The sequence below is a fragment of the Neolamprologus brichardi genome, chromosome 23, assembly GCF_056152115.1.
Source record: "Neolamprologus brichardi isolate AB-2024 chromosome 23, ASM5615211v1, whole genome shotgun sequence".
Taxonomy (NCBI): domain Eukaryota; kingdom Metazoa; phylum Chordata; class Actinopteri; order Cichliformes; family Cichlidae; genus Neolamprologus; species Neolamprologus brichardi.
In genome coordinates this window covers 12489334-12514959 of record NC_142125.1, presented here as the reverse complement: position 1 = coordinate 12514959, position 25626 = coordinate 12489334, and the positions used below count along the sequence as shown (strand labels likewise).

Genomic DNA, 25626 nt, shown 5'->3' with positions numbered 1-25626 from the left:
AAATATAAATTCTATTTTTATATATAGAACTTTTTGGTCGCACATAAGAGGCAATAAGATGACATCACCCGTATCACTTTTACTGTTCTGTCAGAGTTTTTGGTACCATTTAAAATGTAAAAATCCACTAAAATAAGAAACTTTAGTTCCTGCCATAAAAATAATCATATCAATCTAAAATATCTATGCACACAGACACTCCTGCCTTGCATACAAATAATCTATACTGTATTCACAAAGGGATGCGTTCTTTTGGCACTTTGTACGGATAATTAGAAAGAAAGCAAAACACCACTAAAGAGAACAGGTGTAACAGCTCTAATAAGATCTGTAAAGTAGCCCCTACAGTGGAGTGACGCAGGTTTGGCCACGGAGGAGTTTTTGGTGGACCAGGGGCTTTCAGAGGGACGCATTCAGAGTGTGCGTACCTGCGTAAAACACAAGCAGCGTCCGCTATCCAGGAATTGCAACCCTGTACAGGTGAGACCAGCTACTCCTCCGTCTATACGAGGAGGCGCTCCCACGAGGAAGGATCTATTTCACAACAATGAATGGCATTTCTGCTGGATTACAAACTACGAAGGGCTGCTCTTACGTTATCTCCCCTGAGCAGCAGTGACCGTCGCGTCCAGACACCGACACCTTACGCACCGTCCTCTCACACATCTCTACTTGTTGTCCTCCTGCGACAAACATGACATCCCCGCTACTGGCTTATATCCTACTTCTTTCAGCCCTTCATACCTGGTAAGTGGCGCCCTTTGGTCGCGTGATGCGTTTTGGTGATGCTTTAAATGCTCAGGAAACTTTGTGGCTGGCTCTTAAGTTTGCGTGAAGGACTCAGTGACACTAACGATGTCTTTGCGTGCATGCACTCTGCAGACTGCGCTGCATGTTTTAAGTCAGTGTCATTGCTCCTGCTGTTTTCAGCCACCTTCTTTTATTTGTGTCCCTGTAGCTCTCTAACAATCGAGTCCGAGGAGGACTACGAGGATGTCACTGTGAACCAGATGCTGGCTCCTAAATCCCAGCAAACCGACGCCACGGAAATACTCAATAATTTACTGAAAGAATATGACAAGAAACTGCGACCGGATATTGGAGGTAAGGGTTACTTCTGTCCCAATTTCTCAGCTAACTAATCACAGAATTTGAATGCAAAGCAGCTTTCTCCTTATAGACACACCTGTGTGAAACCCGGGGATGCTATTAGTTCTAGAATCAGATAAATGTAAAAATTAAGTTGATGTTTATAATTTAATTCAGAACCTACATAACACCGTACGCATGAACTGTGTACTAAAACCTTTAAGTGTCAATATTAGCTAAAGCCTTGCCAGGTTTGTCCCCACTGCTAACACTGAGCCCAAAAAGTCTGTGCCGAACTTAATTTCATTTTACAAGCTTAAACGTTCTTGTACAAATGTACATAAAATACCTTTTTATTAGTCTTTTTTTAAGGTTTGCATTAATGAAAGATGCCCTCTCTGAAGACTCCATAAAACTGTCCAGTCGTTATAATGAAACAGCAATACTAAGTAAAGCAAAACTTTTAAAAGGACTAAAAGTATTGACATTTTAAAATGTGAACTTACTATCAGCTATTTAAACACTACAATCTTCAGACATCCACACATGAAGCACAGGGGATAGGTGATTTCCTCCATCTCTCTTTGGCTGATAGAGGTGTTGGAGTAGCACTTTTTAAAGTCTAACTTCAATAGCAGTGACAATGCCAGGGAATTTCTGAATATTGTAGAATTTATTTGTTCCCACAGCAGATGTGATTGTGCAGTGTTATTCCAGGATGTCAGGACGATTCTGCAGGAAAGTCTTTGACGGTCAGCTCTCCTTGGTCTTCTTTGGTTTTTTTTGTGGTTGTTGAAAAGCTTTGAGGTGTTTGGCTTCATCACCCTGTTGACTCGTTCATCACAAAAATCCAAACTTGAGGGTGGGGCATGTCTCTGAAGAATGGAGTGCTGCTTCTCCATGGTCAGAGAGGCGTTGATTCAGTGCACGTGTCCAGAATATTCCCACCCTCTCTATGGGTTTCATATAATGTGGTAACATCTCCTTATAGACACTCTTCTGTTGCTACCACTATCATCAGGATATTATATTAATATTGTTTTTCTTGCTATTCGCTGTGAAGTGCTCCCTTAGTCTACTCTTGTGGTCATAACTTTAAAGCAATGAATTTAAGGACATTCTTTCTAATTAGATGACACTATTTCGTGCATTTAATGGGCAGGTAAAGTTTTTTAGTGGTTTTACTTTCTAACCCACGATCACAAAGGGTCAAGGTGTAACTCATGAATATAAATTACATCTGAAGGTGGAAACTTTGAGTGGAGGAGAGAGATATGTAATTCCCTGACTCATTTTCTCCTGGATAAAGTGAATGTGTTTGTCAACTCTGAAGACTCTGAAGAGGCTCTGCTTCTGTTCTTGTTCAGGGTTTGCAAAGTGGCCTCTGGTGGCAGGCTGCTGCCATATGGTAATGTAGTTAGAATCAATGCATAACAAAGAGGGGCGTCTTAGAACACACTTCTGTGAGTTGTTGCTCGTTAGGTATTAACTTAAAAATGGACAACTTTCATCTTTGCAAAAAGAACAAGCAAGACATGGTTGAGCTGGAGGTCAGTCGTTAACCATCTGACAAAGCCGAGTTGCTTTGTGAGCAGCAGCAGGCGACATCCAGTTGACACCTAACAGCCTGTTGTGTTTAACAGCAGGCGTCGCCTCAGATGTGACCAAGATTCAGCTCGTGATCACGATTTCTTCTTTGCTGATGGAGGGTGTTTGCATTTGTAGCCTTGATTTAGATGGCACCTTGCTAACAAAACTTGTCCACAAATATCTAACTAGTGCTGGCAGGCCTGGGATCAGTAGTCTTGGTAAAATCATACTTTTATTAAAGGTGCTGCAGTTGCTATAGATGTGTGTAACAGTGCATCAGATTACCTTTTATAATGTGAATTTGTTTTGTTTTTTTGCAATGATAGCCGACAGATAATGACACTGGATTCTTACTTTGGGACATGTAGGCATTTCATGCTACTATCAGCACTTTACCATCATCACATCGTCATCACCAGCTGCTGTAATAAATCATACACCCAGTGATGAGAGTTAGTTGAGTGTTCGCGACTCATGAAATGTGTGTATATATATATGTATATATATAAAATAACAACAACAACAACAACAAAATGTTAATACATCCTAACCAAGGGTGGATGACATGCCTCCTCCAACCCCACACCTTCAAGTTCATGTTCAAGTTTGTTTATATAGCACTTTTAAAACAGCATCTGTTGACCAAAGTACTGTACAATAAAAATAGCCAAAACAGAAGACATAAAATGCGATAAAGTTAGAAGGGAATAGAATCATAGAATGATAAGATAATAAAAACAATAGTAACCAACTCATACTGATTTAAAAGCCAGAGGATAAAAATGGGTCTTTAGAGTATCCAGTGTTGGGGAGGTCCTGATATGCAGAGGCAAAGAGTTCCACAATTTAGGAGCAGTCACCGCAAATGCCCGGTCACCTCTGTGTTTTAATCTGGACCCTGGGACAACTAGTAGCATTTGGTCCACAGAGCTCAAAGATCTTGCAGGAGTATACCAGGTTAGAAGACCAGAAACATATGTAGGAGCTAGTCCATGCAGCGTCTTAAAAACAAGTGTTAAAATCTTAAAATCAATTCAAAAACTATTTGGCAGCCAATGTAATGATGCAAGTATGGGAGGTGCTCCATTGTTCAAGCATTTTTGATGCAATTATATGGCGATGGCTGCTGCGCCGTTCATTGTATTAACCGACCATCTGAGAAGTCTGTGCTGCAGTTTTGATGAGTGAAATTTTAGGATTTTATTTGGATGCTTCAAGATGAACTGCTGAGTCCAGAACCAATAGATGACATCACAGTGGCTATATCCAAGCTTTTTATACACCCAATAGCGAAACTCTTCTCATTTCCAAATGTATATCTACTGATCAAGATTAATCATTCATTTGGGGAGAGCTGCATTAAGAGATAAATTAGTGTTCTCAAAGCATGCAAACTGCCCTAAGTTTTCTCTTTAACCTAATTGGGAAGTCTTAATAGATCCATAGAAGAAGAGACCATTATTGTCGACACCTGCACCATTTGGCTTCAAAAAGGGAGAAACCCACAGATGATGTCACAGTGGCTACGTCCATCCTTTGTATACAGTTTGTTGTTTTGGACAACGAAGTAGGTGGATCCTTCAGCATCTCTTTGAGATTCTTCAGTCACTGCTTTAGCAAACAGGATTTTTACATCCTGAATCTTGTATAATATCTCTGTTACTATGGATACCAAGTAGTGCAAGCTCCGTTGTTCCTGACTGGGAAAAAATAAAGGGCACAAAGGAAAGAAATGTGATTGGTACGCTGGGTGTTACTCAGTGGCACGTATAGATGACCTCACAAATGCTCTGGAAAAGCCCTTTCAATGCATTCCTGAGAGAGATGATCCCGTTCTTACATCCTTAGTGCCACTTTATTAGACTTACTTTCTCAATGTTTCACTCCAGCAAATAACCCTGAACTCTCACTTTCCTCAGTTGATAGAACAAACCTAAAGTTTACCATGTCATCTGCTCATCCTGTGGTCAATTAAAGTTTTTTAAACTGTTTTCCTTGATGTTTTAAATCCTCTCCTGACTGTTGTGATTCATACAAACAAGGTATCGGTTAGATTTTCCATCAGGATACGGCATAACGATGGCCTTTGTCAGAACTACATAAATACCTCTTGTTCTAGAGTTCCAGTGCTCAGCTGGATGCTTACTTTTAATCCAAACATTAATGTCATGGAAATTTGTTTTCTCTTGCTATTACTCATCTGCTTTTACTGCAGTTTAATCTATCTAAGCTTGCTGAAGCTTCAAGAATAACATATTGGAGAGGATAAATAATGTGCAATTTCCCTGTAGCTCGGTAATCTATTTTTCGTTATAACCTGGTAACATCTAACAGTAATATAACTGAGTTTCCCTGGAAACCACAATAACAATAACAAAAAAAACCTCAAACAGGTCCATTTAGTAGCTTCTTTGTGTGCTTTCAGTAATGTTACTTAATTCCTTACAGCAGTTAGGGCTCAGGTCCAGATCCAGTCCAGATATATGTAGATATGGGAGTTGGTGGCAGTGAAGCCATGAGACTCTGAAGCAGATATAAGTCCCAATTTTTGGGAGATTTGTTTTAAAAGCGACCTGTTCTGCTAATTTCCTGCTTCGTTTATTCCATGACTTTATCAGAGTAGCTTGGCATGAGTCACAGTTCACAATAACACTCATCAGTTCATCCTGTCTCATCCCTGTGTCTTTAAACCAGTTTTTACCTGACTGTTAAGTCAGAACTCATTATTTGAAGCTTTCATGCTTATTAGGAGCCTGCATCAATATAAACACTAATATATTTAAACTTACCGACCATTTTATTAGGAACACCCATTCAGCTATTGAATCAGCAGTAATGGCAGCAGCTAAATTCATTTAGGCATGCAAACATACTCAAGACGACCCGTCGAACTTTAGATTGAGCATTAGAATGAGGAAAAAAAAGAGATTTAAATGACTTTGAAATGGTGGTTGTGACACGATCTGTTGAGTGTTTCAGGAACTTTACCCTCAAACAACCATCTCTAGGGTCTAAAAAAGAGAAAATATCAAATAATCGGCAGTTCTCTGGGTGAAAATAGCCAGACTGTAACTCAAACAATGTAATAACTCTAACCACACATTACAACCAAGCCATGCAGAAGAGCACCTCTGAATGCACGTTAAACCTTGAAACAGATAAGCTACAGCAGCAGAGGAGCACACCGGGTGCCACTCCTGTTAGCTGAGAACAGTAAGCTGAGGCTTACAGTTCATGTAGCCTCAGCTCACTGTTCATGTAACTCACCAAACCTGGACAACAGAAGATTGGAAAAACAGCTGTGAGCATTGCTGCTGACCGTGTCCATCGCATGACAGTGAGTTCACTGAACTCAGATGGCCTCCACAGTCACCAGGTCTCAGTCCCAAAGGTGACTGCACCTTTGGGATGTGATGGAGCACGACATGGATGTGCAGCCAAAAAAATCTCCAGCAGGGCTGTGATGCCTTCATGCCACCTAATTAATAATGTCCCTTTTAATGTATGAAGTAATAATCTCTTTGCAAAGGCATACACTGGAAAAATACCATTAATGGAGATGTCAAAGCCATTTGAACTTTATGCCCACATGGTAAAATTGAGGCATAGCTGATTTTTCTGTGTGTGTTCAGACAGCAAAACTTTGCTGAATGCTTTATGATGCCATGGTATACAAAATATACCCGTAACCTTGTCTTCGCTTCTTTGTTTGAATTTTGTTTCTAGCACAAACTATAACAACATTCCGGTCATTTAAAGGAATGGCTACAATTACATATTATATAAATGTAACTGACATCCAACAGCACAATTTTCACTCTGAAAAGGAAAAGAAACAGCCATGAATTTACGCTGAGCTAAATAGTCAATAAGACCATCTAAAAAATGCTAAGTGCAATTACGAGGAGCATTTCAAGAGCCTGAAGAGTCAGAAATGTGCTTTTTTTTGTGTATCGCACACAAAAAAAGCCTCAACAATGTTCTTAGACTGACGGTAGCTCAGACAAACTTTCTCAGCACTTTTTCTGCACACAAATGTGTATTTTTAAAAATCCTGTTTTATCAGGATTGTGATGCAAACATTGACATCACATCACTTATAATTTTACACTGAATTTCAAGTTGAACACGGTTCATGCAAAAAACTCTAAATTAGCAGCTGCATAACGAGTTTATTGTTTGTGTTTTTCTATCATTCCCCAGCTGTGGAAATGACATGGGAGTGATGGATGCACTGAAACAGCAAACAAGTGAAAGTCATGAATAGAACGGGACTTTTACTTTTTATGGATGATGTGTGTGCTAGACTGTTCAGCAGTCACCCACAGGATGTATGAGTCCAGACTTTGTGTCTGAGTAATAAACACAGTGACCTTTTCACTAAGCTTCTTCAGGGACTATTTTTCTGGTGGGTTTTTTTGCTGTTTTTTTTTCCCATTGCACCCACGAGGAGTCATTTACACGGAAAATTATTATTCTATAGTGTATCAGAGATCTGTATTCCTCCTGGCCGCCCAGCCACGGCACACTAAATTAACTTGTATGGATAATTTCAGAGAAGAGACGATAAATAGGATGCGGGCAATTAGCATTTATTTTTTGTAATTCCCCTGACCACACACCACAGATAAGTACATTAGAAAGCCATTTGTTGTGTTGCGGGTCCTTTGATGACAGATGGTGAGCTGAAGTCATTTGACCTTGTCCTGCTGGCATTAATGAATGTGACTTTTTAAACTCGTAGTTAAACAAGAGGCGTTTCCAACACATGGGCTGAATGTAAAATGATGCCTCTGTTGATGTTGTGGAGTGAGAGTCAACTTTAAATGTCCAAATGTCATTTTTTCTTGTTAGTGTACTTCACTGGTTATGATTTTAGGAGGAAAATATGAAGAAAAGGTGCATTTTAAGTAAACTTGATATTTTTCCCACCTGGTATTGTTTTTTAACCTTTAACTGTCTGAGTGGCATCAGTTGTGATCCCAGCTGTATATTTTTATGTAATGTAGTAATGTGAAATATCATAAAAACCCTCCTTATAATTAATTTGTCAGACTACTTGTCCTGTAACTTCTGATCATTGGTATAGGTTAAAACATGGAAAGCTGTGTGGAAATAAGTGTTTTTAACATTGTGGACTTGGACTTGTGAATTCAATTGTAATTTGTTGGTAATTATTCAATGATTAGGCTAGGGGTGGGCGATATAAACGATATATAATAGAAACGATATAAATTTGGCCAACGATAGAGATTTTGACTATACCGCTCTATTGCTATAGCGCATGTTGATGATGTCATCAAGCTGCACCTATTTTGGTCAAAAGCATCGCAGCAGCTACAGCCATTATCATCTGCAAATTATGCCGACAGTCATAGCAAAGAGATGAAGCACTTTTGAAATATGGGGAAAGCCAAAAACTGCGCTTCCTCCACTTCCGTAACATTGATTCATTAATGTTGAATTCTCTCGCAGCTGCTCTATTCCCATGTTGTTGCAGTATATTAATAACTAACCTCGTATTGTGGATGAATAATCTCAGTTGTTCTCCTGACTGAAGTTTGGCCCGTGTATAGCATCCTGCTATGTGATTGCATTTGTTAACTTTTATCGAGTGGAAAAAAAGTTGGCGTTCATCCTCCAGCTTCACTGTGCTAATGTTATGCTAACATAGCTGTGTCGCTAGCAATCACGTAGCACAACATTATATTCCAGGTAGTCATTACACTAAAGAAAGAAGCAGTAAAATATTCAAATAGAAAAAGTTAAATAGAAAATATAGAAAAGCGCTCAATAAATCAAAATCTCAATATGATACAAAAAGGAGCTTCAGTATAAATTAAATGCAGGTATCTCTAACATCTGTGTCAGTGTGTCAGCTCCGTGTTCCACTGCATCTCCAGCGAATGGTGGGGGGTCGGGATCCATTCATTATCCACATCCATTAACCACAGCCATTTGGGTAACCTCTGAGTTAGCTGATTGAGGAATCCAAACAGGGTGTTGATTCAAACAGTGATGAATTCCCTCGGTGAGTAACATAGACACATTCCAACAGCTTGCAGTTCAGCATTCACGTCTTTTTCACTAACATGTCTGATATTACAAGGACATGGTACTGGAACCCGTACCTTTTAGTCAGAACAGGTGGAGTCTTCACATTTCTTCTTACGTCTCTGTCGACCTGAAAAGTCTTGAAGCTGATGAGTGAGGCAGTCTCAGTGCAACGATCCATGAACTCTTCTGGTCTTAATAATCTAATCAAGTTCATCCATATTATTGTCCAAACACCACACTGACCAGCTACATCTTATTACGAAGTCACCAGGTCATCTAGATTTTGTTGTTAAAATGATAAAAGAGTGTGTTTGGCTTCTTCTGAAATAAAAGAAATTGAAATCTATAACTAATGACTTTTGAACAGTTAGTAATATCTGTCATATGCAGATAAAGGAAATGGTACAGGTATGATAAATACATGATAAACACAATATAATAACTTATCACTTTAGATGTTAAAACACAGGCGATTTTACATAAAACACTTTAAGAAATCACTTAACTGTATATGAAAGATAAATATAGTTGTGGTTGGTGATGTTTCATTTGAAGCTTAAGGGTTTAGGGGACCATAACTCCGACAGTCTTGGTTGTTGTGTCCTTGGGCAAGACACTTCACCCGTTGCCTACTGGTGGTGGTCAGAGGGCCCGGTGGCGCCAGTATCTGGCAGCCTCGCCTCTGTCAGTGCGCTCCAGGGCAGCTGTGGCTACAATGTAGCTTGCCATCACCAGTGTGTGAATGGGTGGCTGACTGAATGTAGTGTAAAGTGTTTTGGGGTCCATAGGGACTAAGTAAAGCACTATACAAATACAGGCGATTTACCAGTTTATGGAAGAGGACTGGTCAAGTTTAGCACACAGAGTATTTCATGTTCCTGTATAAGAATTCCTAACAGCTGTGTTTACAACACCTCTGGATTGACATGTTGTCACACTTTCTTCAGGCAGCTTTTTCCAGCTCCATTACTCGACGAAAAATTACGTTATACAGTAATGAGACCGCTCGAAGTGACAAATTGTGATGAACGATGGCAGTCATCTAATCTATGACAAATGAATTGTTCCCTGTGACTGCTTCACAATCAAGGCGCCCCGTTTATTTTTTCTTTAAACATAAAACAGCAGTAGTTTGCATCTGCAGGAACATAACCCCTGTCTGATGGGGTGATGGATGAAAAGAATAAAAGCAGTGCTGCATAATAACAGACGCACATACGTAGTCCTCTAATGAACTTTAAATGTTTTCTTTCATTAATGTGCACAAAAGGTTTAAAGCTAACAACTACAGTAAAATAAGAGGCTTTCAAATGACAAAAGAGGAAGAAGTACAAAAGAAATGTGCAGCTTCAAGTGGAGCCCATTCACACAGAAAAATGACGGAGACATTTGTTTAGACATTTGTTACCTAGTAACTATTTTGGCTCCTGTCAGGATGCGTCAGACTCGGCTTTTAAAGCAGTGACAGTGATTGATTGATCCAGTTTACACATTGTACATTTGGTTCACTGTAATACATCACAAGTATTTGTCTCAGTGTCTGGGAAGAAGAGAAAGCCTCCTTTGTATAATGTGGGAGATGAGCGGGGCAGTCTGTCACAATCAAGTCAACCGGTTATTGTTACTGTTTTTTGTGGAATTAGACTTAAACAACTTTATTTATACTTTATCTGATCATTAAATATTGAAGGGCTTTTGTGCAGTTAGGTTGGAAGTTTGATCATGATCCAAGGAACAGATAACTTTATTAAACGTCATCATTTCTAACCATTACATAAGGTTGAAAACATCCTAGAATTCAAGATTAGGTTTTTCTGTCAGGGTGATTCATGTGGCCATTTATAAAGAGCTTTATAGTATAGAGTGTATTACTTCAGTAACTGCAATGTGCACCAGTAAGCCACAATATTAAAACCATTTGCTTGACCGATAGGGGAATATACTCGGGACTTGTGCAGGTGCCCTGTGGTTTCTGCCTCGGGGCCATTGGCAGCAGATCTTTTAGGTCCTGTGGGTTGCAGCACAGTTGGTGTTCAAAATGCTGAGGAGGGTTGTCATGAACCGCAGTGCATGCACACAAGTGGGATCCAAGAGCAGACTCAATACGCCTAATGCTTTTATTGTTTTAACAAAAGGTGACCCAGAACAACCAAGGTAGCGAAAATGTGGAACTGAAGAAAACCGCGAAGACAAACGAAACAGGGAAGCCGTAATCGGGACTGTGGGAGGGATCAGAACGGGACCATGGGGCTCGGAAGGGGGGAAGTGTGTCCGTGGGAAGCGAATCCGAGGAGGCAGTGATGAGGACAGATGGTGCACTTAGTGATCCGAGCAGGCTGAAGGACAGGCAGGTGGCAGACACAAATTGACGTAGTTCATGTAACACATATATACAAAGCTTTTGCGGAGAGCCCAGTTACCACTGAGGGGTGACTAACGGACTGGCGTGGAGCAGCGCAGGGTTAAATAGTCCTCCAGGTAATTGCACGGAATGGGATGCAGGTGTGATGGTGATGGTCCAGCCCGGGGCTGTGGCCACCGGGGCATCCCACACACTCCTCAGACACAGGGCCACGGACCATGACAAGGGTGGTACATGTCAAAACAACCTACTCACCAGGACCCAAGGTTTCAGAGCAGAACTTTAACAAGATGATTAATATGCATACCTTCAAAGTCAGTGGTTTTATTGTTTCAATTTAAATCAGGGGCTCTGTCGAAATACATTTAACGGTCACAATCTGTGATGCACTCTTTATACGTGCAACAAGAGACAGCTGAAAAGTGCCAAAAGCACTAAGGTGTGAGTACAACTCTTAGATTGAAGTTGGCCTTGATTGCAGCTGTGTTGCAGTTATTTTCCCACACTTTCATTAAAGGGCCCTCCTTAAACTGGCTCTGGTGTCTACTTACTGGGTGACAGATGATCAGCCGTGGTACAGCTAGCCCGAAGGGGGTGATCTGTTCTGCTTTTTGAATATTTCAGAGCCCTTGGCATTTCTTCTTGCAATGAGCTCAGACAGTGAGAGCAGAAGTCTTTATGCCATCAGTCCTTATGCTGTGGCTTAGAGTATGCAGACGCCAACCGAGAGGCTGGGACTAACCCATGTGTGGTTATGTCATCGGGATTTCCTGCTAGCTCATGTGATTAACAACCAGACTAAAATATGCAGCAGTGGATAGTAGCTACTCCAACTATGGGGAAGGACAAGAAAAAAATTATAATAATAATTTTTAAATGATTTTTCTAAAGCTTGAGATACTTAATAAATTATGCAGTCACGTGTGTGAGGTATCTAGTCAAAAAGATTGGTTGGTAAAAATGTTTCTTGGTAATAGTCAGAATTTGAACTAGTTTTTTTAGTTATTTAGTCTCAGTTCTGAAATCATAAATCAAAATTATGACTTAATGAAGCAGGATTATAGAACAGTTATTCAAACATTTGATTTGACAAAATAATCAGATTGTAAGAGAAGTTTTTTTTTGAGTGAACTTATGTCATCAAGGTAAATGAGTTGTTAAAGCAGGTTTAAGTAAATGCACAGTTTTTTTTTTTAACTTAACATTTCAATCAAAATTTCTTTGTCTCATAAATGAAAGGATTATAAACACAAGTAATAATGTTGTGGTACGAGGACTAGTAGAAAAACTATATTTCATGTTACATTGTGACTTAGATTGAAAAGAGATACCCAAAACTATGATTAATTTTAAAATTAAACATTTGCGTTATTTCACAATTTTAAAATGACAGAAAATTAAGACAGACACATTTTTCACTTGAGATTATATGATATAACATTTTGTTTAACTACAGAATTATTATTTTAATTGCAAGATAAAATGTTAATAACTAGATCAAAATCATAATGTAGTATCCAGTGTTCTTATATTCACCAAGTCTAGTTAAATACTGTTCAATTTTATATAGTCAAACTTTTTCAGTTTTATATACTTTATGGTAGGTTTATGCATTATGAGTCTTTATAATTATAGTATAATTATGATAACACTTTACCATCACTGTGTAGATCAGAATCCAACTGAATTACAAATAAAGAAACACAATAATTACCAAGATTAGAAAAAACTGATGTGAATTTTGCAATATATGTATTTAAAAAGTTTAACAAATATATTGTAATGATATTAATGTGACAATATTTACTGGGGCGACCGTGGCTCAGGGGGTTGGGAAGCGCATCTGTAACCGGAAGGTCGCCGGTTCTCTGTCCTGGTCGTTGTGTCCTTGGGCAAGACGCTTTACCCTACCGCCTACTGGTGTTGGCCAGAGGGGCCGATGGCGTGATATGGCAGCCTCACTTCTGTCAGTCTGCCCCAGGGCAGCTGCAGCTACAACTGTAGTGTGCAGTGTGTGAATGCAAGAGTGAATGAATAGTGGCATTGTAAAGCACTTTGGGTGCCTTGAAAAGCGCTATATAAATCCAATCCATTATTATTATAACACATAAACCAATTAGACTTGAAAATCTCATAATAATATGAAGAACTGTATTAAAACAGCTCTAAACAAAGCGAGCACAACAGCAAACTGGAACCACCAGATAACAAAAGAATCAAGAAACAACTCAAACATTAAATATACTTAATCTCAAAAGGAAACTAAAACTCAGAAAACTAAAAACCATTTCTCAAAGACCTGGGAACCATGGCACTTACTTCTTGCTCTATACCTTTTTGTGATAAGTCCTGAGAAATTACTGAAAAACAGAAGGTAGCCACTCAATAGAGGATTTGGTGGGTAGAGCCAAATTCCCTCAGAATAACACAGGAGGTCAGAAGAACTGATCAGTTTGACTATTTAAATAAACTCGGATGGTTAGGAATGTTACATCCAGTGAAAACAAAGATAATGAAAATGCATTTTCAGTGCTGTTTGTCATCACTTGACAGTTCATGGAGACTAAAGCAGCAAAAGATAAAGAGAGGTGAGAAGTAACATGTACTTATAGATGAGTACCGTCCTGGCATTCCTTTATTGTTTTTTATTTTATTCAAATTTTGTTCTCTTTGAATAGAGCTGACAGCCGAGCGCGGCCTGACAAGGACATTTCTAATTTTGTTTTACCACAGAAAGGCAAATATGCAGCTACGGTGACACGTTTTTGTTTGCCGTAAATATCACTGTCAGTGTGTCAAACACAGAGACGAGGTTGCAGTTTGTCTCCGCTCGTCACCGCCGGCTCATGTACAGACAGGGCCAGGCTCCAGTGCAAACCTGAAGCAAGATTAGCTAATGTCTCTATAGACCTGTTCATCATGCTCTGCCCACTCTAATGACAAATAAATCTTCCAAATAAAGCTTCCCTGTCCCACTCATTGGAGGAGCGTATAAATGTCTCCAAGTGCCCGTTCACCAGTGCACAGCTCATCGCACACTTGCCAGACTTTTAATGCGTTGGTATTTGATCTGAACAGTACAACATATTTAACGGGACCACAGATAGTATTCTCTGATGGCTGCATGGATAAATAACCTACACACTAATGCTAATTAATTTCTAGTTCATGCCATCTCTTTCCCTAAAGTTAATGAGCTGTCTCCATTTACTGAATGACTAGTCACAGCCTAACTGTTGCTAAGTGGTACTGTATGCAGGTGCTGAATTACAGCCTGCCACCCAATTATACTGTACATAATGAAGAAAGTAATGCAATGCAGCTTCACTGCCAAAGATACACATCTTCAATGAGACATAATTAAATACTGAACTAGAGTTTGTTTGTAGTCTCTTACAGCCCACTCAGTTCGATCTATTCTTGCTGGAGTGGAAGACAAGAAAAACTTTCTATTTATGCTCAATTCTGTGTGTATAATGATATGAGTGGCAGACTTTGTGAATGTCTCTTATTTCAAAACTGTGGTTTCTTCATTTATGGGAGAACTAGCCATTTCTTGATAAGGCAAGACTGACAGACTTGTCGCTTGTGCCTACTGGTTATGCAAAACCAGGAAAATTGCCAGAAGAATCTCCGTCGATGAGTCGTGAAGCAAGGTTTTAGAATTGGAAAATTTTTAAGTTGTACAAATGCTGATTCACCTGTTTGTGTCATGATATGCAAGGATAGATTGTGTGAAGAGAAAGAGGTGGAGCCAAATGCAGACAACGGAGAGGTGGAAGCCTTTATTGTTGGCTGCATGAAATACTACAAAACACTCAAAACACGGAACACGGGACGCAAGACTGTTAAAGTAAAACAGGAACCAAGAGATGTGCACAAAAACGCAGACTTGACATTGTGACACGAGGAAGAGACACAACTGGGAAACAATGAATAAACATAAAGACAGAACCAAACCTATACTGGAGACATGACCCACTAAACATGGGAGGCACAGCAACAAAACCTAAGAACTAGAAATCACCAAAATACAACCAGAAACTAACTGAAATGACGCATATTAATAATCAAAAAACAGAAACAGACACCGCACCGTGACAGTTTGTATCGCCTGCTGTTAATAAATGTCACTTTACCCCATAAAATACACTTTGCATGCAATTAGAAGAAATTGTTTTTTTTTATTATTATTATTATTTGGTGTGTATCTCAAAGGAGATATTTATAATTTTAGGGTTGAAAGGTACAAAAACAGTAGAAGATCAAAACTAACCATCATCTTAACTTGCAAATGACTGAGCAGGCCCATTTATGACCTGTCATTTTATTTGCCATTAGAATATTTTAAATTTCATAACTATTTCCTGCCATGAATTTGTGAATATATTTCTTTTCATGCAGGAATTGGCCTGTTAGTCTGGCTAATGGTTTCCAGGATTATGGAAAATTGCCTGAAAAGTTTTTTTTAAACACTAGAATCTTTGATTTGGTTGTAATTTGGTGGTAATTATTACATAATTAGGCATCTCATTTTGGCACATTGTAGTCACACAAGGGAAAATAGTGGCACGACCAAAATTGTGATGGTGTGCATTGCCTTTGAAATGGTTATTCCAAAGACATGCACCTGGTCTGCAACCACACAGACTTATGCTTTTCTCTGATCACACATAGTTTTATCAAAGTTTTAAAATAAGTCTAAGTATGACATTTACAAGGTCACCTACAATTATCCAGCCTGTAGTTCATGTTCATATTCTTCTGGATGATACACTTCTACTTCACAACTTACTTTTAAAAAACATATTAAAAGACAATTAAAGCTGAAAATATGATATTTTTTATAGAAACAGATCTCAATTTGCTAGGATGGTGAACCCCAGCAAATCAAAGAGAGTATGTATTGCATGTCTGTCAGTTACAAAGCTCTGCTGCAATGATTGCCTCCTTACCGCCGCTCCTTGATTGAATTTAAACAAAGAACTTACAGATCGGAAATTTTAAGGTCAGCTGTGATTCTTTTTTAAAACAAACTTGCATTGAGCTACAAAAACTATAAAGCTGCATCTCCTTCACTGAAACATTTCAGAGGGTTGTATTTGTAAATCTGCAAAAACTCTGGTACATGTTCTTTTTCATTTTTGTGTATAATGTGTCCTTTTTATTATGTAGCTGATTGTCTCGATTTTTATGTTTTCTTCTTTTATTTTTTTTATTTTTGTTAACCCATTTTACACTGATCTATGAATCATTCAAGCATAAAAAAGGCGCCTAAAAGGAATGAAACACTGTTAATCCCACATAACATAACAAACAAGTAAGAACCAATTCTAAAAATGTACCTTTAGGGACTTTGTTACAAGCAGTATGTCACAAAAAATAGTTTTCTAATTTCTTTAGCTGAATCATTGAAAAATGCCAAAGATAATACAGCTCGACAGGCATAAAACAGATTTTTTTTTGTACCAACAAGGTGATTCTCAAAGAGCTATTAGCTCAAATGGCCTGTCTCAGCATGGTGTGCAGCGTGTCCTTTAAAAATAAATAAAGAAACTGGACAAGTAGAGGACAAAAGCAGAAGTAGCAGGCCTAAAAAAGTATCTACAGCAGATGAACAATATCTGAAAGTCATGTCCTTAAGAAATAGGAAAGATGAGAGAGACCTGACACAGGAGCTGAGAGAAGCATTTGGACCTTCAGTTGATCTGAAGACATCGGCTGTCAACGAGTCATTCTTAGGGAAACAGGGGGAAAAGGCAGTGGTATGCCAAGTTACACAAGAACTGGACTGATATCATACATTACAAATATTAGAAGCACAAACAGAGAACCAATCTTCTTTTATAAAATATAACAATCATTTTAGTTGCTAAATGGCTCGAGACATTTGAGGGTTTAATTTGTAATCAAAATGCGATTAGCACAGGTGAGGAAACGAGCGGCACGAGTGTGTTGCTGCCCAACTATCAGGGTTAATTGTGTCCAATTACTTTGTTGCCTGGGCGGTCGCTCTGCTGCCAGCACGTATCCTGTTGCAGTCACTGACATTATCATCTGACAGCTTCCACACACTTCACCTGTAGGAGTGTGTGGAAGTATTTGCAGCCTGACCTATGTGGTGGTGGTGTTAAAAAAAGTTATGATTTATGAGGTTTTGGACAAATATTCCAGATATTTTTACATTTTACCTCAGATCAATTCAGTTTGCTCACCAGGTGTTGTGCCATTATGAATATAGTGGTCTTGAAAAGCCGCCTCAGCGGGAGCTCTCCAGAAATGTTCTCTCATGTGCCATCTGTTAGCATGTGAAGCGAATGCTGGAAGGGAGACTGGCAGGTGGAGAAATTCTCGCTGTGCATTTAATTGGCTGAGACATGAAGACTCTAAAGACAGGTAATGTAAAATGATGGAAGAGCTCTTTGCTATGCAAATGTGAACACTCGTGGCAGCAGTGTGTCACAGCTGTCACTTAGCGGTTAAAGCTTGAGGTTTAAATGACACTTTTACACCTGTCCATGAAATGACCGAGAGCAGCAGAGGCGGGGAAAGCCAGGGGTGTCCCTCCATGAATAAGGCAGGCTGGTGTAAATTAATTAAAGAAAAGAAGAAAGGAAGTCCTTTAAGTAGTTGTGTTTGGAATGTGTGTATCGATGTATATTGATGCTGGTTGTAAAAAAATGAAGACTGAGGCAACTTCCTGGTGGGAAAATTGTTGGCTCAGTGTGTTACAGCTATAATTACCATCTCCTCTTATTGAAAGCCTAGCATGTATTTAGTAAGTTATCAGTTGCTGTATACATATAATTTAATACGAGCCCTTCTAGGTGGCTTGGTGGATCCATAGATCAATTAAATATTAGAATGAATGTAAATTTTGGAAAACAAGACGCAAAAACAAACACCACCCACTGAACACTGGACGTGGGATAGACGTGCATTGCGTTCATCAGTCCATGACCAATTCTGGACATCTATACAATGTCCAAATAGGTCCACAAATTGGACGTCCAAGCATGACCCAACTTGGAGGTCAATATGATGTTCAACATTTGAACTTTGGACTGGGTAGTTTTTTGTGGTTTATTTATTTAAATTAATCAACTTATTTGTTTTTAACCAGGTCAAACTGTAATTTATTAAAATGTGTTGAAATAAGTTTAAAAGAAAAGAAGCATTATATATGGTTCATTTTTTTTTACAATTATCCTGTTTTATTGTGAAGAATGAATGAAGATTGTGGTTGTGATCAGTAGTGAGAGAAGTTGCGACAAAAAGTATGAGAGTTAGTCCAGTTCATACACAAACACTTGCACAATCTGCTAGACAGCCTTTGTCGATATGTCCATTTTGCAAACTTCCTGTGAGAAGCGGGGACATTTCTGCTTCAAATTCACCGTGCAGCTGCTCACTTTTGTTTTAGCATCAAGAGCCCGCACCAACCATCCACTGATTATGGACCATCACTCTGCATTCCTTTACACATAACTGTTTCCCATGTATCCAGGGGGTGGGGAACAGGTCCTCCACCCTCTGGAAACATGGGACTAAAGAGCCCCTAGAAGCAGTATAAAAGTGCCGTCTAAAATTAGCCTAAGTTTGACATTGAAATAATTTCTGTCATTAATCCAACATCTCTTTGCACAGTGGGCGGACTTTTTAAGCTTTGTTTACATATAGTGTATACTCTTTGCAGGCCACAGTCACTGACATGGTGTGGTTACATAGATAACCCTCATCATGTGTCATATTAATCATATTATATAATATTATATTAATGATTTCCTTAAGTTGAGAAACATTTTATGTTACCTGTGAATTAAGGTCACCACAATCACTGCCAAGTCTTTTAAGCCTATTTTCCATTAGTACCTACGATTTTTTGAAGCCATCTTTTCCATTGTCGGGTTTAAAAAATGGCGGTTTTGATTTTCATAAAGGAGACACTCTCATGACTCATTAAGTGATGCTACTGACCAGCCAATCGGTGGCATGCAGTCTGACAACGCCACATTTTAGTACCTGTTCAGATCGCTTAGAACTATAAAAAAAAGTACCTGGCACCAGGTATTATGACCTAATGGAAAAACCTGAAAACTGTGGTGAACCGTGCCGAGTCAATTCAAGTAGGTCACTGGTATATAAACAGCAACCAACTGTGTGCAGGATTATTGTGAAGGTAAAACTGTGTGATGTGTCTCCTCAAGTCTGTGGTTAAATAATTATATTATGCTGTGATTGGATTAGTAGCTTACAAACTAACCGCTCTGCTCTGTTAGCTTCTTGCTACCTGTGCGGATTTCTCCTGCTGATGACCTCATGTCAGATTTTGGCATTTTTAATTTGTTTTATCATTTACTACCTTCAGATGATATAAAAACATCAGTCCACATCCACTGGTCCAGTCAGAGATGGGGGCTCCAATGGTTTATCACTTAATTGCATTTAGCTGGTGTCTCAGGTGTAATTCAGCTCACGATTAGCTGGCGAGGGTGAAAACCTGCAGGGAAAAGTGGGACCAAGACCCAGCGGACTACTTCTGATTTTCCTCTGATATTCTACATGGAGTTGTCATTAGTGATGTCTTTGTCTGAAATTTAAGTGAAATTCTGCGCTGCACTGTGGTGCGGTCTGTGGCCCGTTGGTGAAAACGCAGCATAATTGCTGCATTAAAGATTTTTAACAACCAAAACTTCCAGAGGGTTGCGTCTCTCAGCAGCTGCTCATTCTTTAAATAATTCTGAACAGTAAATTTTCATTAATGCATCTTCGCTCTGCTTCTCTTTGATTTACAAAGAGGCAGGTATGGTTTTTAAATGTCTCAATCAGCACTGATTTTTTTTCCCCTTTTTCTTCCATTTCCCCTGCAGTTAAACCAACTGTCATTGACGTTGATATATACGTGAACAGTATTGGGCCAGTTTCTTCAATAAATATGGTAAGTCAGACCTTTCTCCATTAATCTACATGAAATTATATGTACATGTGGGTTTATGAGGAATACACAGTGCACAGGTTGAAAGGTGACAGTGTCTCAGCAGCAGCAGCCAATTCAAACTTTTGGATGTCAGCGACTGAACTAATTCAGAACAATTTACCTCCTAACACAAACATGTTTACCTGTTTTTGGTACTTACGATTTGTAAGATAATTTCACTGGAACAGCTTATACAACATGGCCAAAATTCATTATGAATTTTGAATGATATTAATATTTATCTCTGAGAGTTTGTTTTTTTTCTCCTAATGGATCTGTCGGGCATAATAGAGAGTGGATATTCCTAATATGCTCATCTCGGGGCATGGCAGTGCTGCGAGTACATAAGCTCCAGTCACCTGCTGGTTTGCAGGAGACAGCCAATCAGATAAAAGCTGCCTTAAAGGGAGACGGCTTGTTTCAAACACCGAGTCCCTGATAAAGTAAATGAGGATTATTTTGAGCTGTGGATCATACAAAGCTGTATTATCTTTAATCTTAAAGCATCACCACATCATTTATCTGTCAAATCTGTTTCCATAACTTATTATTTAGCAGTTACTTACTTAACAGTTATTTACTAACTGTTATCTTTTCAAGCAGCAACATATGAATATATGTAACTTTCCACTTTGATGTTTTTAATGTACAAACATATCTAATCAATATATAATAGTATTTTAGCATTTAGTGCAGTATTTAGCACTTGTTTCCCCTCTGTGGTGCAGTATAAGGGTTATATTTTATTTTAACATGTTGGCTTTAAAATTTAATCTGACATTTATTCCAAAACGTGCATATATTGCATAAATAAATGTAACACTTCTTATAGTTTAAATTCTCTCCTTACATTTCTGCATGTATTATGCGCAGCATAATTCTGCTTAAAGCATAGCCTTGTTCGTTATCTTTTGTTTCCTCCAATCCTCAATATAAAAGACGAAAAGAAAGAAAAAGTACAAGGACAACATACAAATATCAAAAGAAATCAGCACAGAAAAATGAAAATGAAATAAATAAATAAAACCTCATCCCCCAAAAGCTGAGGAGCCTGCAGCATGAGAGGCTTAAATGCTGTCAAATCAGAGGGATGAGATCAGTTTGGATGTAGGAAGAGGAGGAAAGCATACAAATTGTTAAGAGAGGTGAGAGATGGGCACTTTTAACACACTTAGAGTGTATGTGAAGAATGAGGGAGGGGCTTCTGAAGAAAATGGAGAGAGAACTGATGGTCTGATAAGCTGAGGGATGAGAGTTGCTTAGTTCAAAAAGGAAGAACTGCTGAGCCAAACAGAAAACAGGATCATTTCTGTTTGTGTGGCATTAAGTCTGTAAAATAAGAGAAGTAAGTGAGTACAAAGGTAAGGCCTGCAATGCTTCATCAGAAAATCCATCGTTTGGTTAATTACTGTAGTTTTATCTAATGCCGGTGTGACATACTATTACTGCTGTTACTGGTTTAGTCAGGTGTGTTAGGCTGTGTTTTCACAGATTGACACTGAAATAAGGAATTTTAGTTCTTCAGCTTTGTTACTGTTCTTTAAGCAGCATTAGCGAAACCTTGAGGAAAACATTATTTAAATTGTGATGCTCACAAAGCATTCATGCAAGAGATTATATGTGGTTTGTAAACTTTCACAGCCCTAGTCTCAGAGCTTCTGCTTCCATTGTGCCATAATGGCCCCTTTAAAAAATGTGTTACCTCTATTTAGTCTTTTGGATACGGAGCCCCGCAGGGGACATGGGAGAAAAAAAAATTAAGACAGACTTTTGCAAAACTTTTGCGAGATCTCGCAAAACAAACTCGGGATCTCGCAAAACTTTTGCGAGATCTCGCAAAACAAACTCGGGATCTCGCAAAACTTTTGAGAGATCTCACAAAAGTTGAATTCCAACAATGGCAGCAGCTACTTAGTTGTAATATTACTCTTTCTGGGTCACAAAATACACTTTTAAGATATTTTGAGGCGTGAATGTAGTTGTGTAAACGTCAGATACCTGCTCGGTTTACAAGACATCACATATTTGCAAAAGTGCACCGACGTTTTCGGAGATCTGACATCCACTAGCTCGAAGCTAACGGGAGGTCGAGACCTACTACAGCCGGGAGGAACACCGCTTTCCCGGCACATCGTGCCTCAACCTCCCAGTCGGCTTCAAGCTGGCGGCCTCCGAAGAATGCAGCTAAAATTTTTGCGAGATCTCGCAAAAGTCCGTCTTAATTTCTTTTTCTCCTATGTCCCCTGCGGGGCTCTGTATTTGGAGGCTCACCTCTTCGCCATATTTCCTCCTCTTTTGGTGTTTCAGCAGTCTGCTGCTCTCCAGTCCTGATTGTAAAAGGAATGCAGTCAGCACGTGCCAATCAATAAATCCATCCAAATCTCTCATTTTTGATAACATGATATGATTAACACATAATCTATCAATTTCTTTATACACTGATTCAGCCAATTGCTTGAACACATTGGCATATATGAGATTGCAGAAAAGCAAATTATCGATCTTCCTTTTGCTGCCTAAACAGTCATCAAAGTTTGCTATTTGATGCCAACACTACGGGTTGCCAGCTATAGGCTAATATTTAATACAGCAAAAGATGTCAATCAATCAGCATTTTATTGATTTTTAATCCTGCTTCACAACCACATCACTTCCTTTTTTTTTTGGAAAATATTTTTATTGAAAAAAGAAAACAACAGTACTTGCAGTTACCGAAATACAATTAACCTTTCTTCATTTTCCTAAGTAAATATATATATATATATATATATATATATATTAGGGGTGCAACAATACACAAAATTCACGGTTCGGTTCGGTTCGATACTTTGGTGTCACGGTTCGATATTTTTTCGATACACAAAATGTTCATGCCTTTTTATTAATTTGTCATTTATTAAATTTTCACGGCACATTCTGCACCACCTCTCTGTGCGTTCATCATTTGTTTGAAGCCAGCTCACCTCCTGCAACCACTTTTCCGAGAATACGCGCTTCTTTTGTGGTTCGGACTCCTGACATTTCTTTGGAGGTGGAGGAACACCAAAGTAATTGCTTAAAGGAGCTTCTTCGACATCTTTAAGAGTTCTAAACAAATGTCTGTCCTCCTCCTGAAAATCTTATGTATGCAAACACGCGTTGCAACTTCTTATCTTGTGCGCGTTTTTTATTTTGACAGCGAATGCGCACCTGCGGACCACTAATGTGTAGACCTGGTTATTTAGCTCGTCATATTGCAGCCACAGAAATTCTTTTGTCCATGAAACCATAAAGCTGCACGTTCTTTTTGCCTTATAGTCTGATTTGTCATAACTTTTCCGTTTTGTGGTAAGCTTTTCTTTGGCTGTCACTTCTTCACCCTGACCTGTCTTATTTGGCTCAGCAGAACGAAAATATATATCCTGCTGCTTTTACACACGCACTCACATAACGCTCAGCGATTCTCTGCGCGATCAACCTCTCACATGTTTAAGCTTGCTGCGGGAGATTTCACTTGTCATGTTTGCATAGTAAGCTAACGATTGATAAGACGATGTCAGAGGAATTGGTGCGCAAATTATCATCACTCACCAATCAGTGCTGTCGCTCTCTATACACAGTTCGCGCGATTGCAAAGTGAAAGCAAAAAACAAGCGCAAATTCAAACACGATTTCAATATGTCACATATTGACAGTGGCTCACCGATGCCAATGACATAATTACCCAGCTACATTTCCGAAAGAATGCAAAAGCATTGACATATATTTTTCCTTCCTACGATAGGCCGACGAGCAGAGCAGGGCAGCCCGACTGGAAAAATCGCTAGCCCCGGGACGTCGGGCTAGCGATTTTGCGAGCCCTGTATCTGATTGAGGAATCACTCATCTTTGGAAAAGAGAGTTTATTACAGAGAAATGGCTCTTTCCAAAATAAAAGCTATACTATACGCTTCTTCTGGGCTATATTCTCAGCAGCATATTAAACATATCAGGTCCCCATAAGGAGAATCATGTGCTAACGGCTGTCTAAATGACTCGGGTAAAGTTTGTATGCGTGCTTGTTGTTTTTGTCTGCTTCCACTTGTCTTTGCACTAGGATGCTATCGGGTAAATGTGCAGTCATATTCGTTGTGTTCCCACTAGTGCTGTCAGCCTTAATCTGAAATGAGGTTAAGGCCACAACACGGCAAATCTCCGTTAACGAGCTACCGCGGATTGCCCCGTGTGTGGGGCTGGACAGCGTCAACACGTTAACGAGCTAACTGCGCTAACACACTAGTTCCCACCCATGTAATTGAGCATTGCGTGGCACATCTGACATACTGTTTTACTTTAGTCCATGACACGCTTACCTTCAGGGTCATACATCACATGAAGACCAAAATAGTTCCAGACGCCAGATCTGAATGAGGGTGGGGGAGGTTCAATTTGCCATGTTGCAACAAGCTTAACTTCTGTCTAGCTAGCTTGCCCTGCGCTCAGTGAATCTGCTCACATTAACTAATGCGTTCCTTTATGTTAGGATTTTAATTTGGAATACTTGCCTTCAATTTTTAATTTTTATATTTTCCACCTTTTACCGTTCAAAGCATGCACATTTCACACTTTTTCTATTTTCTGCAAGAGTGCCTTGCTACTAAAATGATAAGTGTGTGTGTGTGTGTGTGTGTGTGAGAGAGAGAGAGAGAGAGAGAGAGAGAGAGTGTGAGTGAGAGAGATAGTGATGTTCACCTTCAAGTTTTTTCTCTTAGAAGGTGACGCTCGGGTTTATAAACTAATTCAATAACAGTAAATGATCAGTAACCTGTCAGAGATTTAAAGATCTCTCAGCAGCAAGAACCAAAACAAAATTTGACAGTGTTTTGCACTGCACCCATGGTTAAAGTATGGTCAGTAGTGCAAGAGCTGTCAGTTTGGAGATTGCAAGACTTTGCAGCAGAGCCACTTTACAGGAGGCTCTGGAAATGATTGTGCACAATATTTGTGAAGGTGATGCCTCATCCTCCTCTGAGGACTGAAGCTGACATGGAGGAGGCCTCAGTGGTAGATACAGACCATCTAGAATCCAACTCTGACTCATCTGAAGGTGAAAGTGGAGAGGAGTTGAAGCAGTGACAGGATGGACTTCTCCTTCTCCATATTTTGATCCTCCACAAAAACTACAACACTCTGCTACATGCCAGCAGGGAAAGGTTAAACCCAGGACCAACACACCATGCCACCAGCTATGCACTGCTGCTGATGGATGAAATCCTGCAGCAAATTGTGGCCATGACAAACCTGCTTGGGAAACACTCAGTGGCTTGTTGACACAGAGGAACTGCAGGTGCATTCCTATAAATACTATGTTTATGAAACTACTGTGATAGAACCATATCCAGTATTGTCTCGGCTATAGCCTAAACCAGGCCCAGTTATTCTGGGTGGTTAAACCATCTCATGTGTAACATACATGTGTAAGCTGTTCCACCCATCCATTATCAACTTTTCTGCTGGCTGTCAGTTCAACAGTCTTCACACACCCACACACAGTTTTTCCAAAGTCTAATCAGCAAAATTAGGCAAAAACACC

At 39.3% G+C, this 25626-nt stretch overlaps 1 protein-coding gene across 2 annotated transcripts in view; it reads left to right on the top strand.

Moving 5' to 3' along the window:
- Positions 1-694: 694 nt before the first annotated feature.
- The window catches only part of gabrg3 (gamma-aminobutyric acid type A receptor subunit gamma3), a 69849-nt gene continuing 44917 nt past the window's right edge, over positions 695-25626 (top strand). For both annotated transcript variants that reach the window (XM_087835934.1, XM_087835935.1), the window contains exons 1-3: positions 695-747; positions 959-1104; positions 19969-20036. In XM_087835934.1, coding sequence (XP_087692060.1) covers positions 695-747; positions 959-1104; positions 19969-20036 — 267 coding nt within the window. The remainder of the gene's footprint in view (positions 748-958; positions 1105-19968; positions 20037-25626) is intronic.